The 12,355-nt window shown below is 37.9% G+C and overlaps 1 protein-coding gene across 3 annotated transcripts in view; it reads right to left on the bottom strand.

The window, feature by feature from the left end:
* Window positions 1-12,355, bottom strand: part of aux (cyclin-G-associated kinase) — an 87,250-nt gene that overhangs the window by 26,460 nt on the left and 48,435 nt on the right. For 2 of the 3 annotated variants that reach the window (XM_083112334.1, XM_083112332.1), the window contains exons 13-18: window positions 11,693-11,798; window positions 8,803-8,993; window positions 6,978-7,171; window positions 6,324-6,433; window positions 2,580-2,993; window positions 703-934 (exon numbers count right to left, since the gene is read on the bottom strand). In XM_083112334.1, coding sequence (XP_082968460.1) covers window positions 703-934; window positions 2,580-2,993; window positions 6,324-6,433; window positions 6,978-7,171; window positions 8,803-8,993; window positions 11,693-11,798 — 1,247 coding nt within the window. The remainder of the gene's footprint in view (window positions 1-702; window positions 935-2,579; window positions 2,994-6,323; window positions 6,434-6,977; window positions 7,172-8,802; window positions 8,994-11,692; window positions 11,799-12,355) is intronic. The other variant, XM_083112333.1, reaches the window with a different exon arrangement.

Raw genomic sequence — 12,355 nt, 5'->3', positions numbered from 1 at the left:
TTTCAACATCTCTAGGTTTATCACAATAATGATGAATGACGAATTAAATGTAGAGATACGACAATACCAATTCTGATGCATTGGCTAATACCACTGATTTTGACATCAAAAAATATTCGTTCAAATTCATTCATGAATACATTTCAGGAGTTGTATTGAGGTCCACAAAAAAATGCCAAGCAAAATGTTTGCACTTGAAATTACGCAAAATTTTAAATTTTCATTATTTTGCACCACTATTGTGCGTAAAAATGGATTTTCTGATTAAGTGGCAGTCAGTGTAACATTACGATGTAATTCTTGAATATTTTGAAGCAAAATTCTAGTAAATCAATGCAGGTAATAGCAATGCAATACTTTCATACTGACATTAATATTTTGAATAACTTACTTTCATACTGACATTAATATTTTGAATAACTTTTAACTGTTAAAATTTCAAGCATGGATATTAGTGAGAATGAGGAAGAGAATCGGCATCATTTCAAACTGGTACTGGCTCAGCTCCAATGAAATGAGGGAATACATCCAGGATTTGAACATAGGACAGCTTCAAGTCATTGCATGGTAGACCAATGACATTGCCTGTAAGGTTTCTGAAATTGGATGCTCATGCGAATGCTACATTGCAACCTCTCTCCAAAAGTGTTACACACACACACAGTATGGCAAGAAATGACAGAAAAACTAACGAGTGCATACCTAAGTCTGCAAACGGATCCTTTGCTTTACTTTCTAAGTTTGGAGTGCTCGCATTTCTCGGCATAGACGGTGCAGGACGACCAAGATTGTTGGGTGATACATTAAACACGGGAGGAGCTTCCTTTGCCATGGAATTCCATCCTCCGAGAAGGTTCGTTTGGTTGATCTTGGCTTGCATCTCGCTGTTGAATGCAGCGAAGTTCCCTTGACTTGTCGAGGTTGGAATCGCTCCCTGAAAAATAAATCACACACACTTATATGCACAAACAAATACGACATGACAAGCTAGCATAAACTGGCAAGAGATCTGCATCAAAAAATAAAGTTACTGCATCTTGCAATTACTGCACACCCAGAGGAAGCAGTTGGCACCTTTTACTAATACTCCCAGTGTCTTTAGGTCACATGAACTGCATTGATAAAATCGTGCACCACCACTGTTACAAATATGCCTCTCCCATCTTTCACAACACTTACCCTACTTAGTGCAGCATATTCACAAAGTAGCAAAATTCTTAATGAAGGTAAATGTTTCTACCATTCAAGAAACACTAAAAATAAGTGTATGAATGCATAAAAGCCACAATATTACCAAATCCACTAACCCTGTGTCCAGATCTTGTCACTAGGAGTGGGCCAATACTGATACATGAATTATTCATTGTGTATATTCTGATACCCAACATCGGTATCAAAAGTAGTACAGTAGAGCGTCGATTATCCGAAGTAATTGGGGGACATGGGTGTTCGGAAAACTGGTTTGTTCGGATAATCGAACTGTACATGTTTATTTGCCAAAAAGAAGTACTGTACAGTAAATTTATTCATAAAAACAGGCATCTCTTTAAGTATTACAAAGTAACGTACAAAGGCAACTTTAGTAGGAATATATAGTATGTGGTACAGTTTATTAAACAAAAATATGTACATATTACATACGCATTTTGCATGAACAATACATACACCGACAGAAGTGTGCTGATTGTTGAAACACAGCGACTGGCGGCTTGGCCGGTCAGCAGCGCCTTATGAAGGCCCCATTAGAAGCAATGTTCCGCCAGCGGTGGCTCAGTGCGGCGACTACTGTGGGAAACTTGGTTTGGGAGTGAGGGGGATGATGGACGGTAGGGTGGGAGAGTAACAGGTGCGAGCGAGTACACAGTTCGGTTAAGCGGTCGTTCGGTTGACCGACGTTCGGATAATCGACGCTCTACTGTACTCAAATTTCATTGCCAAAATTATTCTGGGATTCAGGCACCCCATGGAAAACACAGGATGCTAGAAGATATATAAATCTTTGCAAATTTGTATATAGCCACGGGCATTTTACAAATAATATGAACTGTTTCTTTAGCAGCTACATAGCGAATACAAACAAAAGAACCTTCAGCCAGAAGCGTTCATGCATCTTCCCCTCCATCCGTTCAGCTCTGCCCACAGTGAAGCTTGCTCTCACTACCTCTCCCCTCCATATGCGAGTACAAGACACACAACATGCAGTTCTGCACAGATCCTTTTCCTTGTGTTCACACTATAAATATCTTTATTAGCTCACTTAACTTTAAAATGGAAAATAATAATAATAATACTCCCTCTGTCCCATAATTATTGTCCGGTACACCTTTGTTTGCTGTCTCATAATAATTGCCCGATATTCAAACTGTGACATTGGTGTATACAGAAGAAGAACATGAAACAAGGGAATGAGTCATACAACTTTACTACCCCAGGATCAGTACAAATTGTGCTTTCCATCTGCCTCTTTGTCATTCCTGTACTACCATTTTGGCATACCGGACTATAATTATGGGACAGAGGGAGTAATATTCAAATTAAATTTACATTCAACTCATGGTACTTCTTGCATAATTGCATACCTGAACATTTCCTGTTCCAAAAGGATCGAACAAATCTGGTTGTGCTTTCGCCTGCTGCTGTGTGGCGGCTGATTTGCTGCCTTGGAAGAGATCAAATCCATCGAACATGTTCTCCGAAGCTGGAGGTGGTGCCGAAATCCCGCCGGACTCTCCTCCAAACCCACCAAGCAAATCCACGTTGTCCCCTCCTTTGGAAGCTTGAGATAACTTGTTACTGTTTATATTGAGAAAGCCCATATTGTCCGACATCTGGGTAAACTGCCCACCACCATCACCACCCCCGACACCGCCAAGGTTCAGTAAGTCCGCTTCCATTGCAGATTGGGGCTTCGATGGCACTGTGTTTGTCCTACAGCTGTCCCCTCCTCCTTCCTCATCACTCTCTAGCAGACCTTCTTGTTCCTCTACGTTTCCCTGCACAAACAGAAAGTACGATAAAAATAACAATTGTAAATTAGAGACAGCAGATAAAGTGAGTGAGTGTTAATGACATACTGATTATCAATTTATCCAGAACACACCAATCCAGTATTCTTTTTAATCATTGTATGAAGATCAATTAAAAAAAGTGATTCCTCAACAATATGCCCACTGTTTTGTCACTGGTAGCAAAAATTAATCCTGGATTCAGACAATGGCTTTATTCCCTATCTACACCTGACATGTCATAGTTCCACAGCTTGATATGTGTTGACAGCAATGTGCTGAATATAGCTGTATTGAGTAGTGCAATCTAAAACAATATTCTCACGAAAAGAACAAAGTGCGTTCATCAAAATTCAAGTTGCACCTGAAAAAATGCTGTTAAGTGTCAGGAAGCTTATGGTGATGAAGTACTTCAAAATCCAACAGTGGTTAAAATGGTTCGCCATACTGATTTACCAAGGCTGCTAAGTTCCAACAAACACCCAGGAACATTAATTAACTTCTTAACATACAGATTATTATAAAAAATAGGCTTCAAATTTCATGTAATTTTTTTATTGCCGAAATGTAATAAGCACTTAGGTACACTAATCATGGCACCTATTAGATTATTTTTTAAGTAAGAACAACAATGAAATACTGACCTCACAAAAGTACTAATTTTAAAGTCCCGAGTATATTCGTGATGAAAATAAACAGCATTTTTTATGATCTCTCACATGAAGCTACAAATGAAAAGTCATATTATCACTCAACATTTAACTAAAAGGCACATTAGAACAAATACTGTACAAGGACACCTCTAACACTCGTAAGAAAAGCGGTAGCTGCTGGAACTGTCAGACTTGATGATGCTACTGTCAACGGTAAGAACGCAATGCAAAACAAAAGCAATTACAGCAATATCTAGCGAAAATCACAAGAACTAAATGAAACACGAAAGAAGTGCTAGTAAACATACAATAACACCGAGTATACTCGGGATTTAATATGTTTGTTAAAATTAAAAACTCAAATATATGTTAAAAGGTTAAAGAGATGCTTCTTGTGGCCTATGACTACGAAGTTGTTTTCTTTTGTCACACAGTGCCGAACGAAATTACTGTGAACAGTGACTATTACAGTAATTTTATGGAGAATTGCCTTCATCCAGCTATTTGGAAACGACTAACGCTTCTGGCAAGACATCCGATTGTGCTGTACCACAACTCAAGGTGCCATGTTGCAAATTTAATGCGGCAACTGCTTGAGCGGTACGATTGAGAAGTGCTAAAGCTACGAAGCTGAAAATTTACAGATGCCGATGTACTCACCGATAATTTTTAGAACTGATATTTAAACTGATTCCAATACATAAGATTATTCAACAGAAATGTGATGTTATTTTCAGCATGACAAAAATAAATTTGCTATGTACATTTCTATTTCATATATGTATACAGGGTGTTTCTAGGCTGATGATATAAACTTTCAGGGATGATGGAGAAGGACACATGTATCAATTTTAGATAAGAAACCCTGGTCCGGAAACGACTTAGTCAAAAGTTATAAGCGAAAATCTCTGAATGAAGATGGAATACATTTATAACCTGCACAAGTTTCACAAGCTGCTACATTCACAACAGTTGTTCAAAGTGGCAACCCCCAGCTTCGCTGCAGGGGAGTCATGTTAAAAGTCTTGTGTACGAGACACATGTCGAGACATGCCTGGCAAGAATTCTCGCTGCCTGTGACATTGTTCGAACGACCCCTGGGTTATTCCAATGGTTACACAAGAACTTTGTGCAACGATGTCATGCCTGCAGCAAAGCTGGGGGACACCACTTTGAACAACTGTTGTGAATGTGGATGCACATAGTGGTTCGGATCCCACTTTAAACTGTAGGTTGTCCCGATTAGCCTTAATGTGCATAAATTGGACATAAAACAACAAATCAATCAATGTAGCAGCTTGTGAAACTTGTGCAGGTAATAAAAGTATTACCTTATCTCAAATTGATACATGTGTCCTTCTCCATCATCCCTGAAAGTTTGTATCATCAGCCTGGAAACACCCTGTATACATATATATTCTCAAGAGATGCAAATCATCTACAAAAAGTGGTTATGTGAACCTTTAAGAACAACATAAGATTCTCAAGAGATTTAACATTAGTACACAAGCAGTTCTTCAAAATGCAAAATGAACTCCTGTTCTTAATGTAGTAAATTTAATGCTGGAAGAATCAACTTCAGAAACACGAGTTTTGGAAGCACTTCTTGAAGTAACTTACTTCTTCTTTTATCGCAAATCTGTCCAGCAACACTGATTACTGATGCAGCATATATGCCCAAGTATTTTCTCACCACTTGCTTCAGGTTTAGGTACTCATTTTTTAATTTGCAATACAACAGCGGATACTGGTCACGAGGACTACTTGGTTCAGCAATGTATTGTTCTATTTCCGATTTTGATGTAGGTTGAACCTCTGAAGTTTGCAAAACTTTTATTACAAAAACTCTACAGTGATGAAGAATCATAACCTAATTTTCAATAAATCTTAGAAAACTAAAATATAAAACTTATTAGAAGGTAAACTCTAGTATTATCTGTACAGGTTTCAATATCGAATTTTTGCCGATGCCAATGTGTCAATTTCTGCTGACTTTCATACATCTGTAATCGGCTTCAGCACATCCTTATAGTATGGACATAAACTCTTGCAACTAGACTTGTTTTGGAAGCTAGTAGATCCTCTATGAGGACGTCGCTTCAATACCATCGATGACTTAGTGCATTTCTTAGGGTGGTCCTTCAGTGTTATACAGAAAAAGGATTCAGCTGACGGTATGAGGAAACTGCCAGAAATTTGGAAACATGTGCTACAGTCGGTCAGAGACTATTACGGAGGAATAAAGTAACCTCATCCTCTACAATTATGTAAGTAGGCAGGAATCACTTTTCTTTTAATGATCCTCATATTTGATTTTTTCTTATCTCACGTCGCTCTTCTGCCTCGTTAGTTTAATTGCAACAGCAACGATCAGATGAATGAAAATTAGATGAAATCAATGAAAGACCATTTAACAAAGAACACTCATGATTGGGCTGGGATAAAATCTGGAAATACTCAGGGAAAATTAATCACATTTTCATCACCTTTTCTTTTCTTGCAAATTACTTTCCTGTGATTTTTATCTATCATTAAAAAAAAAGTGTGCAACACAAAACACAGAACTTGCCTAACACCCAAAAGGCAGTGTTGCACCATTCGGATGACTGCTTTAAAGCATGCACTCTTCCACAAAGTCAAATTAATGGAAAACATGAGAACTTACCTTCTCCTTGTCTTGCAAGGGCTGAGTCGCCGGTGGAGGTCTCGGAGGAGGCTGCGGCTGTACGTTTCTTTGAGGAACTGACGGGGAGGAGTTGGCACCAGGTCGATTGACTGCAAAAATTACAATTGGTGTCAAAAACATTAATACTATTACAAAACTACTTTAGTTTACTTTAAAAGGCATGCTCACCCAGCCTGATGGAACCATCTTCTGCTGTGCACCACATGGAAACACTGTCACCGTAAACCAATACATACAGACAACCCTGGGCTAAAAAAGACACTTGGAGCATAGTGCTGATCACAACACCTCCAGCCAACACATGAAATGGAATATGGTAGCTGGGGGGTGCTTGAGCCTTGGGGTTTGCTGAGAGGATGCTTTGTGAAAATTCTGCTAGCTGGCATGATACCATTCCTTCGCATCTTCCCTTACTTCGAGCACCGCCTCTAGCACAACATCAATAATGTGAGGGCCTGACCTGTTGGATAACGTCTCTAATGTGTGTCATCTTCACGGTATAGTACACTGTAAATGGCACAGGCATGCTCTTTCTGTGTGTTTTTTCATGTACAAAGAGAAAGGTGGAAAACCAAAAATGTACCAGAGATATCAAAAAAAGGTTGAAGAACGACTACGTAGCAGTATACTCACCGAAGTTTTCAAAATTTTCTTCCATTTCAATCCGAGTAGAGAACAATACATCCGGAGACAGCTTCTTTGGGTTGTGGTCCTCCCACGGCATAGGCTTTGGAGGCTTCCGGTCTACATCTGACACAAATACATTCACTATTGCAATGAATCTCTCCTGGTAGCGATCCGATTCTTGGATGTCATCTATCTCCCCTCTGCATTAAGAAAAACATTGAAAAAGAAGCACTTAAGATTTTATCACTTAACATAGCATGAAGTGAACTTTTGACAAGAAAATAGAGACCTTTAAACCTATAATCACTAGCCTATTCCCTGACAGCATACAAATGGGGGCACATTAAACTTTTACTGAAATTTCTCTTATTCATTATTGTACCTTTGAAAAAAAAATAACATCTACAAGGAACTGAATAAACTGCATAAAACAGCTTACATCAATTATATTTTTACAAGTATAAAAATAAGTTAGAATAGAACTTACTGAAAGGTTATGTTTACATATGTTGTGGCTCACGCATAGAATCAAACCTGGTCTTCAGGAATCTGTGCCAACGCACACAAAATTAATTAAAGCTTGGCACATGCTACATAATATTATTAAAAAAAAAAAAGAGAGACTTACTTGGTTGTAATACAATATTTCACCATGGCCAACTTGGATTCTTCAAGATCATCAAAACAGAAGTACTTGCACATGTAGGTGGCGAAGTTTTATCCTGCACCTTTCACCTGCAGCATGCAATTCTTTACTTCTTGTTATATTTTTTAAACCATTGCCTACACATGAAAGTACAGTAGAATGTCGTTTATCCGCACGTCAATTATCCGCACACTCAAAAAAGCAAGATTCAGTTTTGAACAAATTTAAGCAATTTCTTCAATTGTACATTGGATCTAGATGTGTTTTAGTTTTTTTTTTTTAAATGGACTGGCAACCCTGCAGAAGGAAAGTTGAGTAACGGACTCTGCAACAATTAAGCTGAAGGGGTGGGAACACCTGCCAAGCAACTTTAAATTTGTCAACCTAGCATTGTTATCAGAACCTAGCATTGTTATCAGAACCTAGCATTCTTATCAGAAACTAGCAGTACAGTACAGTACATTACTGTTTTTTAAGAGTGCTTCTTTGTGTACTGTAAATGCTTTTCTTTGTTAAATGTGTATGTATAAAATAAACCTGTACTGTACATGTTTTTCTTTGTTAAATAAACACATGTTTGATTATCCACAAAAATCGTTATCCCCATAACCTTCTGTCCCAATTAATGCAGATAAACGACGTTCTACTATACTCTTTTTCATTATCATGATGTTGGCACATGGTGCGAGCCAAGTTTTAATTAATTACATGTGTTGAACATTGGCACAGACTACCGATTGATTGATCATTTTATTTTACTTCGCGAAGATGAGGATGAGTGATGATACGATCAAATTGATGAAGGGACACTCAAAAACATGCCCAGGCCAGATTCAAAACTGGGACCCCTGGCATCGCAGCATGCTGTGCTAACCACTCAGCCACAGAGGCTATATATTACTATTTTAATTACCCTTGAGAAGCCAAGTGACTGGTGAAATGTTGGATTACAATAATTCAGGTAAGAACTCTTTTTCAATAACACAAAATTCAGCTTTGGAAATTATGAATTTATGTAGAGATCAGTGTTAGAGCAAAAGATCATAGACCAGGGTTCGATTCCTGGTCAAACCACAACGTTCAACATAACTTTCAATCAAGTTATAATTTGGAAAGAATATGCATCCCGTACCATTCCTTACAACACACACACAACGCATATTTGACAATCTGAATTTCACTTACTTTGTAAATCGCAGGCTTGTTTCTTCTTCTGGAATGAACCCAGTGTGAAACTGAACCTGAGCTATTTTTATTCCAGTCGGCTTCCCCTGTGATATGACGCCACCCAACATGTTCCTCGCGTGGTACATGATGATAGTCACATCTCCTTGGACATGCACGTTCAGCGGAATTGTCACCTGTAGGGGCAAAACCTGTATCCATCATAACAGGCAGTGGGAGATGTTTTTTAACAAGGTATGCTCAAAAGTTCCAGTCCTTGATTAGTAACGATAATTTTTTTCAAAATTCTGCGGTTAATAAATTTATTATGCATGTAAATGTATAATAAAGGTGAAGGTTCAATTCCCAGTGAGAATAAAGTTCGAGAATGTATGGAACCTTGCTCAGAGCACGGTGCAATTATTATTATTTACTCTCAGGATGTTACACACTTAAGCAAGAACTGAAACTAAGAACATAAGAAAAAATAGAGAACAATTGAATGAATTGCAAAACATTCTCTCAGTACCACTGAATAGCATACTGAGTACCTCTCAAATACATATACACATGCAGTAACCATGTATGAGAGTCTACATCTCCCAAAAAAACTTTAGATGAATCTTATTTTCATCAATATGCCTTCAGTAAGTTAATAATTATCAGATATTGTGATTCACAGTAGTGACTGTAGCTAATGATGCTAATTGTATTGGCAATCCAAAGGTTCTACATTATTATTTCCGAACTTAAGACTGACTATGTCATTTTCGAGACAGGGGAGGGGGATCTCTGTTATTTACTTAGTCTTTTAACATCAAATTTTACATATAGTTTGATCTGCTATAATGAAAACCCAGTCTGATTTAATGATCTATAATTTGCTCTGATTAGCTTACTTTTCATTTTCCCACGTAAATTTCCTTCACAATCGACTTCGCCACCCGTCTGGTGGCTTCGTCAAGCATGTATACACCATTTTCAATACAGCGAAAATGTACACACACACCTGACGAAGCCACCAGACGGTTGGCGAAATCGACTGCGAAGGAAATTTACGTGGAAAAATAAAAAGTAAGGTAATCAGAGTAAATTACCTATCTCCACGTAACCGCCAGATATGTTTAGATACAATGTTAATGATCTATGTTTAAATTTCTTTGTGATACAGTACAAACATCGTCCTGAATCTAATGTTTATATTAAAGTTAAGCCTGGCCATACGAGGATTAAGGATGAACACAGAGGAGTGGACCCTCTGAGACTTTCAGTATTTTTCGAATTAATAAATGAGTCAACTATTATTGAATAATCACAACAAATCCAAAGTTTTAAAGTTTGCTACACTGGTTAATGTTAGTTTTAAGAAAAGCTCAATACAAAAGCAAATTCATGCTTGCTTGTATCATTTTGTCGGATGACAGGTTGTACGTGGGATTTTGGGGGTAAGGAGGGAAAAGGGGGGGGGGGGGGCAGATTCAACTGGTTTTACACCAGGTACTCGAAGGTTTTCATGATGCTACCATGCCCAGAACAGGGTGAGATGGGGAAAGGTATCAACGAAATTTCCTTTTTCTAAAGCAAAATTGCCTCAATTTACAAAGGCGTGCATGTTGCTCTCTTCTCAATCACAAAGTCTCAACTGGAACAGGATTACAACACTGCATGATGTCACAGGCATGCCTGTGTATGCTTGGAATAGTCTTTCACATATTTTAACCCAGCAGGATGCATGCTCTCTGCTATGGCATAAGTACACACACTGGGTAAAAAAACTCCAACAAATAAAATTATCATTTAAGTCCAAATTTTAATTGCTTTGAAGCATGCGAAAAATAATGCCTTCATTGATTAATCTAATTTTATTAAGTTTGAACATTTTTATTTCATTACTGAAAGATAAAATTGAGAAAAGATGAAGAATAAGAAAACTGATGAGTGCTCTCTGCCATGGGCTTGGTAAAAAATACTCTGAAGAAAAAATACTTCTTAAGTGTGAATTTCAATTGTTTTAAAGCATGTAAATAGTAATCTTCATTGGTTTATCTGATTTTAATAATTTTACATATTTACATTGAATCATACAATTGATTAAAATGAGAAATAAGGAACATGTTTGAATACCAAACATATGAACATGCATTGGGTGAAATTCACCCAAGCAATGTTTCTACGGTCCTGAAATTCACCCAAGCAATGTTTCTACGGTCCTGAGAGCGAAACTAACAAACGAACAGCCGATTCAAGGTCCCGACACTTGGAAGGGCTCAATGGAAAGGTAGTGAGAAGGGTGGTCTCAGACACTCATCGGAAGTGATGAAAAAATATATTTCAAAATTAGTAATATAATTAAGAAATAAAAACACTTAACAAGTAACGTTTCAACCCTGTATCAGGGTCTTCCTCAGACGAAGAACTAAAACAAAAATAGTAGTAGTAGTAGTTTAGTTCTTCGTCTGAGGAAGACCCTGATACAGGGTTGAAACATTACTTGTTAAGTGTTTTTATTTCTTAATAAATCTGCCTTGGTCAGCAACTTAGTGTTTGCAAAATTATCTGGGTAATTTTTTACCTATATGGGCATCCTTACGGTTAAGTGCAATGTGAGTCCTTGCCATAAGAGCCTATCTAGTTCGCATGCCGGAAAGAACAAGAGGTATAAATCACTCCGAAAACTGCAAGCTTCAGTCGATCTGAAGGATTGATTGCAGGCAGAAATGATGGTGAAGTATGGAAGCAAATGGAAGGAAAAGTGGTGTGGCAACACTGATGTATTGACGGAGAAGGCATTCAGTGAATAAGTGAATTAATTGCATGCAGATTTATTTGCATTGTGCATGTGTGGCTGTGCAAATAGGCAGAAGCTGCCACTGTGTAATGCATAAGGAATGTGTCTGTTCACAATGCTTACCTTTCCCTCAGCAATGTTGAATAGCCTCATTCTTTCATATTCTTGCAATGTACACAATACTCGCTCTTCTGCTTGGTACACTTCAACGTATGGACGGCAACCATCTCTACAATGACATAATAAGAACAATAACATTGTGTGCCAACATTCTCAAGTTAAGGCACGAAGATAAAGTAAATGACAATAAAAATTTAACAAATTAAGAACTAGTTTATGCTTTGCACCAACGTAGTTACGAATATGTGGCACATATTGTATTTACCACTTTCAGTTCGTAGCTCTGTCCTAACGTGAAGGACTCTTCCATGCTTAGGACGTTGGAAGGTTCGTTGTCATTGGAATGCTGGCTGGTTCAGACAGAAATAGCAACAGTAGGTGTTCATTTGAACAGGTTCCATCTGGGAGAGACAGCCGACGGTGCACAGGTTGATGGCATTCCTCATTCCATCATTGTCAAAGTGTCCACTGGGTCTCCTGGATGAAACCTGTTTGGATGAACACCTTCACTTCCAAATGCCAGAACAACGGTGGTGATTATGCCGAAAATTAGGTTAGGAGTCACTGTTACTAATGCAATAAATTACTACTCATATTCTTGTTTCATTTATGCCTAATCAGTAGGGGCCTTGATTTTTTATTTTTTTTTCAAATTGGTGTATTATT

The sequence above is a fragment of the Lepisma saccharinum genome, chromosome 26 (genome assembly GCF_977018435.1).
Source record: "Lepisma saccharinum chromosome 26, izLepSacc3.1, whole genome shotgun sequence".
Taxonomy (NCBI): domain Eukaryota; kingdom Metazoa; phylum Arthropoda; class Insecta; order Zygentoma; family Lepismatidae; genus Lepisma; species Lepisma saccharinum.
The sequence above is the reverse complement of the archived record's forward strand: the minus strand, read 5'-3'. Positions and strand labels throughout refer to the sequence as shown.